General features: G+C 44.1%; 1 protein-coding gene across 2 annotated transcripts in view; it reads left to right on the forward strand.

Moving 5' to 3' along the window:
* Positions 1-19212, forward strand: part of MEGF6 (multiple EGF like domains 6) — a 447412-nt gene that overhangs the window by 301499 nt on the left and 126701 nt on the right. For both annotated transcript variants that reach the window (XM_056544570.1, XM_056544571.1), the window contains exon 6: positions 15973-16095. In XM_056544570.1, the coding sequence (XP_056400545.1) occupies positions 15973-16095 (123 nt within the window). The remainder of the gene's footprint in view (positions 1-15972; positions 16096-19212) is intronic.

Below are 19212 nucleotides of genomic sequence, written 5' to 3' on the forward strand. Positions count from 1 at the left end.
ATGTGTGTCTATATCTATAAAGAAATCAGTCAGTGCAGAGGTCTTTGCGTTACATTGTGCGCTGCGGAGTTACAGGAGCGACATCAATCAGCGTGAAATAGCAGAGAATGAAAACACAGTGAGCCGGCAGATTCCAAGATGTCCCTGAAGTCTGAGCCAGCAAAAATCCCCCGCCGATACCCAGCGGGCGCAGTCACTGGCATCAGACATCAGCTCCATTATTCATAATGAATGGAAATTACTTCTCATTAAGCCATTGAATGGTAGTTTGAACCTCGTGAAGCAGAAAGGTGGAGCCGCACTCAAAGCTGTTCCCAGGGATTTCATTTTTTTGGTTCTAGAACTCTGACCCCATATACTTTAGCAAAAAAAGAACATTATAATGAAAACTATTATAATAATTAAATATATATATATATATATATATATATATATATATATATATATATATATATATACCCTTAGTTCTTTAGCTGGATGGCATCAACAAACATGTCCGCCATTAGACATTACACAGGACGGGTGACTTTTCTTTCTTAAGGTGTCTGTGCACTTTTTATATCTAACAGTTTATTGCTCTGTCAACCAACACTTATTCTCAGTACATAGAAGGGGACCCCGGAGCAAACATTGCAATGGGCCTTCTATTATGGTGTCTGATTTTATTGATCCATTGCTGTACATTCCCCATTAAAGAGTACCTATCATGATCTAAACTCTCCCTAATCTGTCCCTGACTCTCACTGACACTATCCCTGTGTTTCTTTTCATTCAAAACCCCCTCTTTCTACCTGATTTATTGTCTTATTGGCTGCTCATTCAACTGTCCTAGTGTGAGCGAGGAAGGGGGCGTGGCCCAGCATAGAGACTGTGAACACAGCGGCCGGCAGCTCTGAATCTTCTCCTCTCTGTTTAGAACTGCATGTGTAGAGAGAAGAAGATCGGAGCTCAGATAGTAAAATGAATGAGGGCATGCAGTAAGGCAGAGTCAGGAGTATGCCCTGCTGTGCTATAAGCACAGCAGGGCATACTCCTGACTCTGCCTTACTGCAGGCCCTCATTCATTTTACTATGTGAGCTCCGATCTTTCTTCCCTCTGCACATGCAGTCAGTCAGACAGGCAGGGAGCAGTGCTGAGCTTGTCTGTGTCCTGGCTGCAGTCTGAGATTTAGGACTCCAGCATAAAAAGGGCTTGCTGGCAGGACTGGTAGGGAGACCCCTAGTGGTCATTTTTCTTAAAGTTGAAAATGTAATCGAAAGAAGCATATTTTTCAATAACATGCAATTGGAAAATTATTCTGCATACATTAATCTATAATATATTAAACGTTTTTTTTTTTTGATGAAAGGTACCCTTTAATTTGCTGACCTGACCCTTCTTTTCCCCAACATCTGACATCAGGGGGGAGTTGACGTAGCCTCATTCATGTTAGATACATCTAGGGTTGCCACCTTTCTTGCAAAAAAAAATTAAAAATATCAGCCATGCTAATTTGCATAATTGATTATATATGCGTGACATCACAGAATACACATGTTCGGGGGACATTTTGTCCTGTTCTGACCCCTATATCTTTTTTATTTCTCCTTATACGGACCTGTATGAGGATCATTTTTTGCGCCCCGATCTGTAGTTTTTAACAGTCCCATTTTTGTTTTGATGGGACTTTTTGATCGCTTTTTTTTTATTTTTTTAAATTAAATTCAGGAGTTGCAGTTAGTTACTAACTACAACTCCCAGCATGCCCTGATGCAGCCTGTGGCTCAGTAGCTTCCTCCAACGAAAATTACAACTCCCAGCATGTTGGACTATATAGTAGCATATAGTAAAGGTTGGTGTTTCCCAACCAGGAGTGCCTCCAGCTGTTGCAAAACTACAACTCTCAGCATGCCCGGACAGCCGTTGGCTGTCCGGGCATGCTGGGAGTTGTAGTTTTGCAACACCTGGAGGCACTCTGGTTGGGAAAAACTGGTATAGAATATGTTGCAACATTCTGGGATATGAAGGATTGCACGTCCGTCACGCCCCGTCACATAGACTTGCATTGAGGGGGCGTGGCCGTGACATCACGAGCCTCCGCCCCGCATCGCCAGTAATCCGGCACAGAGCGAAGTTTGCTCCCTGCACCGGATGACTGGGGTGCCGCAGCCGAGATGATGGGGGGGCCCAGCAGCGGGACCCCCGCGATCAGACATCTTATCTCCTATCCTTTAGATAGGGTATAAGATGTCTAGGGGCGGAGTACCCCTTTAATGGGGTTCTCCAGTGAAAACCTTTTTTCTTTTAAATCAACTGGTGGCAGAAAGTTAAACATATTTGTAAATTACTTCTATTAAAAAGTCTTAATCCTTCCTGTACTTATTAGCTGCTGAATACTACAGAGGAAATTCTTTTCTTTTTGGAATGCTCTCTGATGACATCACGAGCACAGTTCTCTCTGCTGACGTTATTATAATAATAACGCTTTATTTATTGTTGTCCTTAGTGGGATTTGAACCCAAGTGAAAATGGACAGAGATGACAGCAGAGAGCACTGTGTTCGTGATGTCATCAGTGTTCCAAAAAGAAAGGAATTTCCTCTGTAGCATTCAGCAGCTAATAAGTACCAGAAGGATTAAGATTTTTTAATAGAAGTAATTTACAAATATGTTTAACTTTCTGCCACCAGTTGATTTAAAAGAAAAAAGGTTTTCACCGGAGTACCCCTTTAAGGCTCCGTGGAGGGACAGAACCCACATAAGAACGTGTGAGTCGGCGCTATACACGTCGGTCCTTGTCCTCATGGTGACCAGCTTTCCCAGGCTCCTCATTTTCGGGTTGTGGGTTTGGGATAGGAAGTGGATCTGAGATCAGTCCCATCCGTCGGGCTCCGGGCGCCATTACCAGGGATTCCTGAGGTCGGAGATCCTAATCTAAGAAAATCACAGCCCTTCCAGGTCAACAAAGTCATCTGTAGACTTCAAGACCCTGCAGAGCCGCCATTATGAGGCAGGAAAATACATCCCCCAGTTACCACAGTCTTCTCTCCAGATCAGGGACAACTAGAGCAGAGTCCTCATCATACAGCTAGAGCAGAGACCCCATCATACAGCTAGAGCAGAGACCCCATCACACAGCTAGAGCAGAGACCCCATCACACAGCTAGAGCAGAGTCCCCATCATACAGCTAGAGCAGAGACCCCATCATACAGCAAGAGCAGAGTCCCCATCATACAGCTAGAGCAGAGACCCCATCATACAGCAAGAGCAGAGACCCCATCATACAGCCAGAGCAGAGACCCCATCACACAGCTAGAGCAGAGACCCCATCATACAGCAAGAGCAGAGACCCCATCATACAGCAAGAGCAGAGACCCCATCACACAGCTAGAGCAGAGACCCCATCATACAGCCAGAGCAGAGACCCCATCACACAGCTAGAGCAGAGACCCCATCACACAGCTAGAGCAGAGACCCCATCATACAGCTAGAGCAGAGACCCCATTGTACAGCAAGAGCAGAGACCCCATCATACAGCTAGAGCAGAGTCCCCATCATACAGCTAGAGCAGAGACCCCATCATACAGCCAGAGCAGAGACCCCATCATACAGCCAGAGCAGAGACCCCATCATACAGCTAGAGCAGAGACCCCATCATACAGCAAGAGCAGAGACCCCATCATACAGCTAGAGCAGAGACCCCCATCATACAGCAAGAGCAGAGACCCCATCATACAGCAAGAGCAGAGACCCCATCATACAGCAAGAGCAGAGACCCCATCATACAGCCAGAGCAGAGACCCCATCATAAAGCTAGAGCAGAGACCCCTATCATACAGCTAGAGCAGAGACCCCATCATATAGCTAGAGTAGAGACCCCATTATACAGCTAGAGCAGAGACCCCATTATACAGCTAGAGCAGAGACCCCCATCATACAGCAAGAGCAGAGACCCCATCATACAGCAAGAGCAGAGACCCCCATCATACAGCAAGAGCAGAGACCCCATTATACAGCTAGAGCAGAGACCCCATTATACATCTAGAGCAGAGACCCCATCATACAGCAAGAGCAGAGACCCCATCATACAGCAAGAGCAGAGACCCCATCATACAGCTAGAGCAGAGACCCCGTCATACAGCTAGAGCAGAGACCCCCATCGTACAGCAAGAGCAGAGACCCCATCGTACAGCTAGAGCAGAGACCCCATCGTACAGCTAGAGCAGAGACCCCATCATACAGCAAGAGCAGAGACCCCATCATACAGCTAGAGCAGAGACCCCATCATACAGCTAGAGCAGAGACCCCATCATACAGCTAGAGCAGAGACCCCATCATACAGCCAGAGCAGAGACCCCATCATACAGCTAGAGCAGAGACCCCCATCATACAGCCAGAGCAGAGACCCCATCATACAGCTAGATCAGAGACCCCATCATACAGCCAGAGCAGAGACTCCGTCATACAGCCAGAGCAGAGACCCCATCATACAGCCAGAGCAGAGACCCCATCATACAGCCAGAGCAGAGACTCCGTCATACAGCTAGAACAGAGACCCCATCATACAGCTAGAGCAGAGACCCCATCATACAGCAAGAGCAGAGTCCCCATCACACAGCTAGAGCAGAGACCCCCTCATACAGCAAGAGCAGAGACCCCGTCATACAGCCAGAGCAGAGACCCCGTCATACAGCCAGAGCAGAGACCCCGTCATACAGCCAGAACAGAGACCCCGTCATACAGCTAGAGCAGAGACCCCATCGTACAGCTAGAGCAGAGACCCCATCATACAGCAAGAGCAGAGACCCCATCATACAGCTAGAGCAGAGACCCTGTCATACAGCCAGAGCAGAGACTCCATTGTACAGCTAGAGCAGAGACCCCATAATACAGCGCCCCCTATCTTGGCTTCCTATCAGTCTCTACTGAATTTGCATTATGTGACCACATATAGTGAGCAGACTCTCTCTGTATAATTGTGACTTTTTCCCAGATACAGACATTATACATTCCCAATAAGTTTTGTGCCAACCTAAGGTTTGTGTGAAAATGTTGTCCCCGCAATCACCAAGGGGGCGGGGCTTAGCACTGATGGATAGGATTCAGCGTGAAGAAGCATGGCTGCCCCATACACTGCATCTACGATTTATAACTGATAGTTGGCGCTAAATATGGGGGCACTCTGGCTGACACTATTCAAAACAACACTTTTGCTAGTGATGTTCACTGGGTCATATTGCATTATGCTATTCATGTGGGCACCCGGCTGACGCTATTCATGGGGACACTCCAGACAATGCTATATATGGGGGCACTCTGGCTGACGCTATTTATGGGGACACTCCAGACAATGCTATATTTGGGGGCACTCTGGCTGACGCTATTTATGGGGACACTCTGGTTTACGCTACTTATGGAGGCACTCTGGCTGACGCTGTTCATGGGGGCACTCTGGCTGACGCTGTTCTTGGGGGCACTCTGGCTGGCGCTGTTCATGGGGGCACTCTGGCTGACGCTGTTCATGGGGGCACTCTGGCTGACGCTGTTCATGGGGGCACTCTGATTGATGCTGTTCATGGGGGCACTCTGGCTGGCGCTGTTCATGGGGGCACTCTGGCTGGCGCTATATATATGTGGGCACTCTGGCTGACGCTGTTCATGGGGGCACTCTGATGCTGTTCATGGGGGCACTCTGGCTGACGCTGTTCATGGGGGCACTCTGATTGATGCTGTCCATGGGGACACTCTGGCTGACGCTGTTCATGGGGGAAATCTGGCTGACGCTGTTCATGGGGGCACTCTGGCTGACGCTATATATATGTGGACACTCTGATGCTATTCATGGGGGCACTCTGGCTGACGCTGTTTATGGGGGTACTCTGGCTGACGCTGTTCTTGGGGGCACTCTGGCTGGCGCTGTTCATGGGGGCACTCTGGCTGACGCTATATATATGTGGACACTCTGGCTGACGCTGTTCATGGGGGCACTCTGGCTGACGCTGTTCATGGGGGCACTCTGATGCTGTTCATGGGGGCACTCTGGCTGACGCTGTCCATTGGGGCACTCTGGCTGACGCTATATATATGTGGACACTCTGGCTGACGCTGTTCATGGGGGCAATCTGGCTGATGCTGTTCATGGGGGCACTCTGATTGATGCTGTTCATGGGGGCACTCTGATTGATGCTGTTCATGGGGGCACTCTGGCTGACGCTATATATATGTGGACACTCTGATGCTATTCATGGGGGCACTCTGGCTGACGCTGTTCATGGGGGCACTCTGATTGATACTGTTCAGGGGGGCACTCTGGCTGACGCTGTTCATGGGGGCACTCTGATTGATACTGTTCAGGGGGGCACTCTGGCTGATGCTGTTCAGGGGGGCACTCTGGCCGATGCCATTCTCTCCTGTCCTGGACCCATATCTCCTCTCTTCACTGATACATTGTAACAAAGTGCAAACAGATGTTGAAAATGGTGAGAAATAGAAAAACAAAATATATATAAACTTCCTTTAATGTGATATAAATCAGAGATGGCGGCCGCGTTCCACGTTCCATAACTTATGGTTGATCGGCCATTGCTCTGCATATGGAATGTATCTCACCGGATATGAGACGTAAGCGCACAGCTGTGAGGATCCCCTGACACACGACTGCCGGACGCTTCCGTTTTCCCATCCTCAGGAAGACGCAGCTTTGGGATAATGTGATCCTGTGGAATCTCCATCGAAGTGACAGACGGCGCAGTCAACCGAGTAACATGGCCGTGTGCGGAGGTCGCGCCCTTACACCTCAATGTATAGAACTCCGTAAACCTAAACCTATAGTGCACATATATGGATGATTACTGTTAGTTGTTTGGGGTTGAACAGAGTTCAAGGACTTATCCAATTAAAATAAAAAAAAAGGTCACTGTCACTTTAAAAAAACTTGGTCACTGGTCGGGCTCTGTACACTCAGACCTCAACCGATCAAAACTTTTTACATATGAAAAGTTTTTTTTAAAGCGACAGGTACATGTCAAACAACACTAAATAATATAAGGATCTACCCTAGACCACCAGGGACGTCAAACGTAACACCTTCAAAACAACCCTAAATAATATAAGTAACTTATTAATTACCCTAGAACAGTGGTCTCCAACCTGCGGACCTCCAGATGTTGCAAAACTACAACTCCCAGCATGCCCGGACAGCCAAAGGCTGTCCGGGCATGCTGGGCGTTGTAGTTTTGCAACATCTGGAGGTCCGCAGGTTGGAGACCACTGCCCTAGACCATCAGGGACATCAAACTTAAAACCTTCAAAATGAAAATGTTTTCAAATTAACTGGTGCTAGAAAGTTAAACAGATTTGTAAATTACTTCCATTTACAAATCTTAACCCTTCCAGTACTTATCAGCTGCTGCATGCTCCAGAGAAATTTGTGAAGTCCTTTCCAGTCTGACCACAGTGCTCTCTGCTGACACCTCTGTCCGTGTCAGGAACTGTCCAGAGCAGGAGAGGTTTTCTATGGGGATTTGCTTCTAATCTGGACAGTTCCTGACATGGACAGAGGTGTCAGCAGAGAGCACTGTGGTCAGACTGGAAAGAACTTCACAAATTTCTCTGGAGCATGCAGCAGCTTATAAGTACTGGAAGGGTTAAGATTTTTAAATGGGAGTCATTTACAAACCTGTTTAACTTTCTGGCTGCAGTTTATTTGAAAACATTTGCTTCCACTTTGTTTTCACTGGAGTTCCCCTTTAAAGGGACAGCACATCACTTTTCCATCTCCCCCCATCCCTTCCCGTCCCTGCTTACCTGTACCTGGGCCGTATTGTGAAGCTGATCTGAAATCCTGCGTTCTGACCGTCTTATCCCTCCTGTGCTTTACAGTCTCCCCTGTGCATGACCCGGACCACTGGTCTGTTGTCTCCAAAGGTCTGTGGACCTTTAAGATGTTGCGGACCGTTCTCTAGGTCAGTGGTCTCCAAATTGTGGAACATTCTCTAGGTCAGTGGTCTCCAAATTGTGGAACATTCTCTAGGTCAGTGGTCTCCAAATTGTGGACCATTCTCTAGTAGAGATGTTGCGAATTGTTCGCCGGCGAACAGTTCCCGGCGAACTTAGCATGTTTGCGTTCGCATCGCCAGGCGAACATATGTGAAGTTCGATCCGCCCCCTATACTTTAACATTGCAGTAAACTTTGACCCTGTGAGTCAGAGTCAGCAGACACATTACAGCCAATCAGCAGCAGTCCCTCCCTTCCAGACCCTCCTACCTCTTGCACGGACGCCATTTTACCCTCATTCGGCATGCTGCAGGCTTAGAGAGTGGAGGGACAGAGAAGCTGCTCCTGCTGTATAGGGAAAGTGACAGCTAGGTTGCTGCTAGGTGGTGTATTCAGGGTCCAGTTTACTCCTAAAGCACTAGTGTAACATCTGCTTTAAGGACAGCACCCAAAAAAGCCCTTTTTAGGGCTCAAATATCAGTCTGTGTCTTGCAACAGCTGGAGGCACCCTGGTTGGGAGGGAACCGCTGGTTAAAAGGGGTGCTCCGGTGTAAAACTTAATTTTCTTCAAGCAACTAACTACAGTATTAAAAGGGCTATAACTGCAACTGCTGGAGGCACCCTGGTTGGGGACCTCTGCTTAAAAGGGGAACTCCACTGGCAACCTTTTTTGCTCATTGTTACACTAGTGCAAATCACATTTGGTGTGACAGTTGTTCAAATAATGTTTAAAAAAAACCTTTTTTTGGCTGTGAAATAAAACCTGTGCTGCCTAATATGGGGGAATCTATGTGCTGCCTAAAGGGGGCTCTATGTGCTGCCTAAAGGGAGGCTCTAACTATGTGCTGCCTAATATGGGGGAATCTATGTGCTGCCTAAAGGGGGGCTCTATGTGCTGCCTAAAGGGGGGCTCTAACTATGTGCTGCCTAACATGGGGGAATCTATGTGCTGTCTAAAGGGGGGCTCTAACTATGTGCTGCCTAAAGGGGGGATCTAACTATGTGCTGCCTAAAGGGGGGATCTAACTATGTGCTCCCTAAAGGGAGGATCTAACTATGTGCTGCCTAATATGGGGGAATCTATGTGCTGCCTAAAGGGGGGCTCTAACTATGTGCTGCCTAAAGGGGGGATCTAACTATGTGATGCCTAAAGGGGGGCTCTATGTGCTGCCTAAAGGGGGCTAAAGCACGTTATTCCAAAGAATTTAGGAATAATAGGTGATTTATGCCCTTTATGGATTAAAACCAGACTGCATCAACTATGTAATTTTCCATGGGAGTTTTGCCATGGATCCCGCTCCGGCACATCACAGTCCAGGTATTAGTCCCCTTGAAACAACTTTTAAATCACTATTGTGCCCAGAAAGAGTCCCTGTGGGTTTTAAAATTTGCCTGCCCATTGAAGTCAATGTCGGTTCGCCCTGTTCGCGACATCACTATTCTCTAGGTTGGTGGTCTCCACACTGTGGATTTTAAGATGTTGTGGACCTCCCTCTAGGTCAGTGGTCTGCAAACTGTGGACCTTCAGACGTTGTGACCTCCATTTAGGTCAATGGTCTCCAAGTTGTGGACCTCCCTCTAGGTCAGTGGTCTCAAAACTGTGGACCTCCAGCTGTTGCAAATCTACAACTCCAAGCCTGGACAATAATTAGAATCACTCCTGAGCGTGGCCCCAAACTCAGACCTCTTTGTGTAGCATGGTGAGTCCACGTCTATTGGCCATACATTACCCTAGACCACCAGGAATGTCATTAACCCCTTCATGGAGCCAAGACAGCAGGGTATACTTGGTGTTAAATCACTTTTTACATAGAGTAAAAACCACGGCTTCCGTTCATAAAGGAAACCACAACATTGGGCCCTATCCAGACCCTATTGACTTAGGGGGTCAGACGAGGTCTCTATCACTTTGACCGCAACAATAACTGTTCATGCGCCGAACCATGCTTAAATCCAAAACCCCTCAGTTTGCCATACCCCAGCCCCTTAGCCATAAAGCTGGCATTTATAGGGCATGCTGGGATGTGCCTGGACCCACATTGATCATTTTGTTTATTTATTTATTTATTTAATTTATTTTGTTAATTTATTTTGTTTATTTGTTTATTTATTTTATCAAATTTTGATTTCTTTGCAGGAACAGTTCTGGCAACAAAAATTCTGCCCCCTGCAGTCAGGGCCGGGTATTGCATGTTTTTTTGTATTTTGTTGCCTTGACAAACTAAACCCTATAATGAATGAGATGGGGCTCCTTGTATTCCGCCATGAAACATCCCCCGACATGTCCCGAATGTTTTGCGCACTGACACATTCATTAGAAAGGAATTTGATCCTGGAAAAAAAGAAGAAGAAGAAAAAAAAAAAAGCTTTTGTCATTTGTTTTGCTTCCTAAGCTCCTTCGCACGATCCCATAATTGTTATAGGAAAGAGACGTTCACTAAATAATGACAGGGTGCGGGGTCACCAGGTCTTCGCTACCGCCGGACTACAACCCCCAGCATCATAACCCCCCCACCCATAACTTCAGCTCACCCTACAGCCTGGTGCAATCTCATAAAACCCAATACATGAGATAAAAGATGATTTGCCATATACTGAATGGTAATAAAGGTGAGATCCAGCCACACAGATGGCCACGGCAGCCGGCTGGATTATTACTATGGCGCTGGGCGATTATTAGGATGTTGGAGAATGGCAGCCTGGGTAAAAAATCTTTATTGTGTTCATAGGTGGGAGAGGGGAGACCCCTTAGTAGCTGTTTTTCCAACTAGCGTGCCTCCAGCTGTTGCAAAACTACAACTCCCAGCATGCCCGGACAGCCGTTGGCTGTCCGAGCATGCTGGGAGTTGTAGTTTTGCAACAGCTGGAGGCCCGCAGTTTGGAGATGACTGTTCCATATGAATGTATTAAAGGGGTATTCCAGGAAAAAAAAATGTTTTATATATCAACTGGCTCCAGAAAATTAAACAAATTTGTAAATTACTTCTATTAAAAAATCTTAATCCTTTCAGCACTTATGAGCTTCTGAAGTTAAGGTTGTTCTTTTCTGTCTAAGTGCTCTCTGATGACACGTGTGTCGGGAAACGCCCAGTTTAGAAGCAAATCCCCATAGCAAATCTCTTCTAAACTGGGCGGTTCCCGAGACAGGTGTCATCAGAGATTACTTAGACAGAAAAGAACAACCTTAACTTCAGAAGCTCATAAGTACTGAAAGGATTAAGATTTTTTTAATAGAAGTAATTTACAAATCTGTTTAACTTTCTGGAGCCAGTTGATATATATATATATATATATATATATATATATATATATATATATAACGTTTTTTCCTTGAATATCCCTTAAATGCAAGCAATGCATTTCAATGTGTCTTAAGACCAGTCCTGAAACGCGTTACTTTACATTAGGAAGGTGTCATTTTGCAACAGCTGGAGGCACACTGGTGGAAATCAAACAAGGCGTTTTTGTAAAAAAAAAAAAAAAGTGGGTGTAGGTATTAAAGGGGTTATCCAGGAAAAAACTTATATAATATAATATATATAATTATATATATATATAATTATATATATTATATATATATATATATATAATCTTAATCCTTTCAGTGCTTATGAGCTGCTGAAGTTGAGTTGTTCTTTTCTGTCTAAGTGCTCTCTGATTACAACTGTCTCGGGAACTGTCCAGTTTAGAAGCAAATCCCCATAGCAAACCTCTTCTACTCTGTGCAGTTCCCTAGACAAGCAGAGATGTCAGCAGAGAGCACTATTGCCAGACAGAAAACAACAACTCAACTTCAGCAGCTGATAATTATTGGAAGGATTAAGATTTTTTAATAGAAGTAATTGACAGATTTTTCCTGGAATACCCCTTTAACTGACCCAGATGTGCAGTAGATATTGTGATATTGTGTGAATAGTAATTATAGAATTAATCATGTTTACTCTTTACTGGAAGCGGATTGTAAAGCATTGATTTTAATATGCACTTGGTCACATGGAAACAATGTAATTAACACTGTAAAATATTGAATATGACATTGTGTGAGCACTTATGGATTCTTATGTGTGTAATTGATTAATGGATTGAAACATGACACTTTGTATTGATTGATCACATGTTTTGGGTATAAATACCACCTAAGTACTATGTATCTTAAAGGGGTATTCCAGAATTTTTTTTATGTGACTTTGCTACAGGGGCTGTAAAGTTAGTGTAGTTCATAATATAGTGTCTGTACCTGTGTGTGACGGTTTTCTCACAATTATTCTGTGATTTTCACCCCAATATTTATTTTTAAATGCAAACAAAATTTTGTCTCAGATTTTTCCCAGGTTGCAATGCGGCCAAGACCTGACATCACTAATCAGCTGATGACAGGGAGCCTGTCTGCTTCAATGGGTGGAGGGATCAATCTGCAACTAATGCAACAGCTGTAGGCACCCTGATTGAAAACCACACTGATTTGAACGGATGCAGCTCATTTATGTTTCAATGGGTGGGGTGGCTGATGTGTGGGAGGGAGGAAAATGGAATTGTGGGATTTGTAGTCAAAAAAAGAAAAGTCAAACAGGAAATACCAGTTCACAAAAAGCTAGCCACAGTGTTATGGAAATCTCATGACATAGCCATTTAGCCCCAAGCATGTCCATTACTGTCTGCCAGGTACGTACTAAAATCACCTTATGGTGGAGAACCCCTTTAAGCTTAAAAAAGGTTCCAGTGTGGGACTGAAATGTTACTGCAATGATGTGAGACAATAAATTCACTAATTTTTTGCACATTAGAGTGCTGCACTATTGCTTTTCCATCTATCTATCTCATATCTATATATCTATCTATCTATCTATCTTTCTCATATCTATCTCATATCTATCTCATATCTATATATCTATCTATCTATCTCATATCTATCTCATATCCATCCATCTATCTCATATCTATCTATCTCATATCTATCTATCATCTATCTATCTATCTATCTATCTCATATCTATCTATCTATCTATCTATCTATCTATCTATCTCATATCTATCTATCATCTATCTATCTATCTATCTCATATCTATCTATCTCATATCTATCTATCTATCTATCTCATATCTATCTATCTCATATCTATCTATCTATCTATCTCATATCTATCTCATATCTATCTATCTATCTCATATCTATCTATCTATCTATCTATCATCTATCTGTCTGTCTCATATCTATCTATCTCATATCTATCTATCTATCTATCTATCATCTGTCTGTCTGTCTGTCTGTCTGTCTGTCTATCTATCTATCTCATATCTATCTATCTATCTATCTATCTATCTATCTATCTATCATCTATCTGTCTGTCTATCTATCTATCTATCTATCTATCTATCTATCTCATATCTATCTATCTATCTATCTATCTATCATCTATCTGTCTGTCTATCTATCTATCTATCTATCTATCTATCTCATATCTATCTATCTATCATCTATCTGTCTATCTGTCTGTCTGTCTATCTCATATCTATCTATCTATCTATCATTCTATCTGTGGGCTCTGCTGCATACATATCATACGTTCCTTGTACAGTTCTGTTATAGATAATCTGTCCCGGCTCGGTCAGTTGTGGCGCTCTGACCCGGCGTCTCCTGCCATCCAGATGTTGACGTTTTGGAGAACCCTGGGCCGGGTGCCCCCATAACATTCTATCCTTTTTCTTCTTCCTCTTATTTCTGGAGAATGTTTTGGCTGTTGTCCAGACTTTGCTTCCTGAGAACATTCCAGAAGCCTTGAAGATGTTATCTAAAATAGGCATGGAAAATGGATACAAGATGGGGTCTTCAGGAGCTACGTAGGAGCCTCTACGAAAGGAATGTGAATCCTGTACATTTCCTTATGTGACCAGGACAGCGAGGGGTTACCTCCGAGAGCGCCGGAGACATGCGGTCCTAATAATATTGGGCACCATGTGATCTTCTGTAATGTTCTCCAGATCTGCGGTCCGTCTATGGTCTCTGATCTACAGATCCGCTGTATATGGTTTATTACTGATCTGTATGAACAATTAGCTCATCCATCTAATCTTCATGGCTTTTGGGGGTCACTCAGTAGGTGGTCCTGCCCGAACGACCTTTTTAATTGTCCCTATAACACAAATCCTTCTATTGAGGCCTCGCATGACCCCGAGCCGGGAGCCATTACAGGCCACAGCTCCTGCCCTGGAGGCCCCAACTCTCCACCCCGGAATTATATAGATGGTCAGTGACTAAATTATCATTGCCAACTTACAGATGATGGGAAGCAGATGAGATGCCTCCCGGGGGGTCAGCTGTACAAGGTAGGTGCTGCGTATACCTGAGGGTTGTCCAAAGGGGAAAATTACTATAATCATTCCCCCTGAACAGTTCAGTGCTTTTTAAGACTACCTACCTTCTGGGGACTATTACCTAATAGGAGGGATTCCTACCTACCTACCTACCTACTGGGGCATTTGCTCAGGGCAGGCTCTGCCTATAGGTAAAATAGAGCGCCGCAACTTAGCCAGCCAGCATCTGAACCACCCGCTCACAGCCAGCACCACTCCCCCCCCCCCCCCCGACAACACCAGCGTTTGTTACAGTGTGTCACCCCAGTAATAAACTAATTACATGAGGAGGGGGTTTGTTACAGTGTGTCACCCCAGTAGTAAGGAGATTACATGAGGAGGAGGTTTGTTACAGTGTGTCATCCCAGTAGTAAGGTGATTACATGAGGAGGGGGTTTGTTACAGTGTGTCACCCCAGTAGTAAGGAGATTACATGAGGAGGAGGTTTGTTACAGTGTGTCATCCCAGTAGTAAGGAGATTACATGAGGAGGGGGTTTGTTACAGTGTGTCACCCCAGTAGTAAGGAGATTACATGAGGAGGGGGTTTGTTACAGTGTGTCACCCCAATAGTAAGGAGATAACATGAGGAGGGGGTTTGTTACAGTGTGTCACCCCAGTAGTAGACTAATTACATGAGGAGGAGGTTTGTTACAGTGTGTCACCCCAGTAGTAAGGAGATTACATGAGGAGGAGGTTTGTTACAGTGTGTCACCCCAGTAGAAAGGAGATTACATGAGGAGGGGGTTTGTTACAGTGTGTCACCCCAGTAGTAAGGAGATTACAAAAGGAGGAGGTTTGTTGCAGTGTGTCACCCCAGTAGTAAGGAGATTACATGAGGAGGGGGGGGGGTTGTTACAGTGTGTCACCCCAGTAGTAAGGTGATTACATGAGGAGGGGGTTTGTTACAGTGTGTCACCCCAGTAGTAAGGTGATTACATGAGGAGGGGGTATGTTACAGTGTGTCACCCCAGTAGTAAGGTGGGGCGTGTCAAAGGGCGGGGGCAATGGGCTGGGTTAGGGGTGGGGGGGGGGGGCGGCAAAATTAACTTTCCCCTAGGATGGCAAAAATCCTTGCAGCAGCCCTGCATTCGCTACCTAACTAGTGGGGGCTTTTACCTTTTATGGGGGATTCCCTACCTACCTACTGGGGGAATATCTTAATAACGAGTGTCAGTGAGGATCTCATGTTCGAGTTTTGCCTGAGGCCTCACAAGCTCTAGAGCAGTGGTCTCAAACTGTGGCCCTCCAGACATTGCAGAACTTCAACTCCCAGCATGCCCGGTCAGCCAACATCCGGAGGGCCACAGTTTCAGACCATATTTGGTGTTGAAAGTATCGGTACTCATAATCGGTCTGGGAACAATAGTATCAGGACACCCTGGGTGTTATAAGGGATTGCACTGGACTAGAAGGATATTTGAGCTTCTTATATTAGAAATGTTTTTCCTTTTTGTGGCCCTATAGAGGCTTTTATTTAGGGAGCCCATTACCAGAAAACAAATCTGTGCTGGCGCCTCCATAACTTTCACCTCCTTTTATGTTTTTCTTTTATTTCGGACAATAATGCTCAGACACATTGATTGGGTTTAATACCCTGTGTGTTCATTCCGGTATCACAGACCCTTCTGCTTCTCTCTTTTTAGATGTCGATGAATGCCAAGTCCATAATGGAGGATGTCAGCAGCGCTGTGTCAACACCCCGGGGTCCTATCACTGCGAGTGCAAAGCGGGCTTCCGCCTCCACGCAGATAGCCGCTCGTGCATTAGTAAGTAATGGCCATCCACTGTAACGTTCCTGCTCGTTTCATCCCTTTGCCCCCCCGCTGGGCTCATTTTCCCATACAAGTTTTACCCTGCAAAACTACTCAAGCGCTGTCCCAGTATACTGTATATCATGACCAGTTTATAAACAAGAACATTCACGAGTGTGAACCATAAAGGGGTACTCCGATGCCCGGTACAAAAAAATATAAATTCTGCAGAAGCGTATAGTACTACAGCAATTCTGAAACCATCAGAAATCCCTTTGTTTTGGGGGTTTTCTCCTGTACTTCATGGTTGCAGCTCCTGATTGAGCAGTTGCTCAGTACTACAATTCACAAAATGCATTGCCTTCCCTCAGCAATTAAAGGGGTACTCCAGTGGAAAACTTTTTTTTTTAATGAACTGGTGCCAGAAAGTTAAACAGATTTGTAAATGACTTCTATAAAAAAAATCTTAATCCTCCCAGTACATTTTATGGGCTGAATACTATAGAAGAAATGATTTTCCTTTTGGATTTCTCTGATGTCATAACCACAGTTCTCTCTGCTGACCTCTGCTGTCCATTTTAGGAACTGTCCAGAGCAGCATTTGTTTGCTATGGGGATTTTCTCCTGCTCTGGACAGTTCCAAAAATGGACAGCAGAGGTCAGCAGAGAGCACTGTGGTCGTGACATCAGAGAAATCCAAAAGATAAGCATTTCTTCTGTAGTATAGAGCTCCTAAAAAGTACTGGAGGGATTAAGATTTTTTAATAGAAGTAATTTACAAATCTGTTTAACTTTCTGGCACCAGTTGACTTAAAAAAAAAAAAAAAAAAATTCCACGGGAGTACCCCTTTAAAGTAGTAGTGCAGTGACACATAACTTATCCCCATCCAAAGGACAGAGGATAAGTTATAGATCAAGGAGGGTCCGATTGCTGGGACCCCCCGCGATCTTCTGAACGGTGCCCTGGAGGAAGCGGCTGTTCCGACCCCCGCAGGAAGCCGGGGCCGACATGCCCTCTCCATGTATTTCTATAGGATACATGGAGAGGATGTGTCGGCTGCCGCTCCGTGCGGGCAGTCTGTTCTTTTTGTATGATTGATATATATATATATATATATATATATATATATATATATTTACATATATACACATATATATATATATACACATACATACATATATATATATATATATATATATATATACATATATATATATATATATATATACATACAAATATATATATATATATATACATACATACATACAAATGCATATATATATATATACATACATACATACACATATATATATATATATATATATATATATATCAATTTTTTTTTTCTCCTTTTGTACTGTAAAGTAAATAAAAGCCACATGTGGCTCCTGTAGACCTGGAAAGTCAATGCTAGGAGGTCAATGGGAGTCTGCTGCCAGCTGAATTTCCCATGCAGAAATTCCTTAGTATGAACAGGTCCTAAATGTCTCTAAAGAGAATCCGAGATCTTTGCTTCTTCTAGGGTAGTGGTCTCCAAACCGTGAACTTCCAGATGTTGCAAAGCTACAACTCTCAGCATGCCCGGACAGCCAACGGCTGTCCGGGCATGCTGAGAGTTGTAGTTTTGAAACATCTGGAGGTCCAAGGTTTGGAGACTACTGCTCCAGGAGGTTGTATTCAGAATCAAAATCAGCAACTGTATCCAATATACGAAAGAAAAGAGGGGCTGCCTACACCTCAAGGACAGTAATTTGAACAATTTAATATAATTAGGCAGAGACCGTGTTTCAAATAGTCATCATATAAATGTATTTAAAACGTGAACATCAAAATGCAATATGTAAAAATATACAGAAAAATCCCCTCATAGGGCCCTTGCGGGGGGATAAAGTTACAAACAAATACCTAGAGACAAAGTGAAACCAAATGCAATAGTTTTGCAATAAAAAATGTTTTCTCTTTTAAAAAATATATCAATGCAGTGTGACCGCTAATCCGGCAATTCTGTATCTGATAGTCCGGTATGGTGCGACCAATGTCCAGAAATATACCGTAGATCAAGACAAATATATGGATGTCCAAAGTATTGTCCCAAATAAATCTGCAAAATGTTGTCTAATATAGTAGAGATATTGCCCGATCAGGATTCCTGTGTTGTCCTTGCGCTGTGACGCTGTCCTGTAAGCGCCGACACGGCTGGCCCTGTGAGGGGATTTTTCTGTATATATTTTTACCTATTGCATAAATAATAATAAATAATAAATACATTTATATTATGAATATTTGAAGCACGGTCTCAGCCTAAATATATTAAATTGTTCAAATGACTGTCCTCGAGGTGTAGGCAGCCCCTATTTTTCTTTCTTATACAAATGATTACTATACACCTGGGTATAGGTGTTTTTGCCTACTCTGCCTCGGCCAGTATTTCATTGTGAGCTGCACCATTTTCTAAATTTTGTATCCTATATACATTTACTAAGGAGGATCTGTTCAGATTTCGGTCAGTCTGAATCACGACTATTGGTCCTTACTGGGTTCACAATATGGATATCACAACTGGCGGTCCCAAGGGTTCATGTGGCGCTCACCCCAAAGCATCTTAAAGGGGTACTCCACTGGAAAACATTTTTTATTAAGATTAAGATTTTTAAATAGAAGTAATTTACCAATCTGTATAACTTTTTGTCATCAGTTGATTAAAATTTTTTTTTTACAGTGGAGTACCCCTTTAAAGAGGCAACACCACTACTACTATTACTCTCATCCTCCTGTTCCTGTGTGACGGTCTGTAGTCTCTTAGAAGAACCCGAGAGCCTTCAGTTGTTAGGGCATTGAGGGAGTTGTAGTTTACAAGAACTGAGCATTAAAAGGGGTACTCCTGGTAACTAAACCCATAGCCCATCCTTTCCTTCTCATCAACCTATTTAATTGTCTAAATATCATTCATTAGGTATATACAGCAGTTTCCCATCTTTGGTTGTCACTTGGAAATTACATCATCCAGCCATCCACTCTGTCTCTGTCCAAATCCCTCTTTGAAAGCAGCCCCCACCGTCCTGAGGGACACAGACCATGTGGTTTCTGCCATGCATTGATGAGTCATGCTCTCTTTAGTGCTGAGGCTACAG

This window comes from Hyla sarda, chromosome 10 (genome assembly GCF_029499605.1).
Source record: "Hyla sarda isolate aHylSar1 chromosome 10, aHylSar1.hap1, whole genome shotgun sequence".
NCBI classification, from domain to species: domain Eukaryota; kingdom Metazoa; phylum Chordata; class Amphibia; order Anura; family Hylidae; genus Hyla; species Hyla sarda.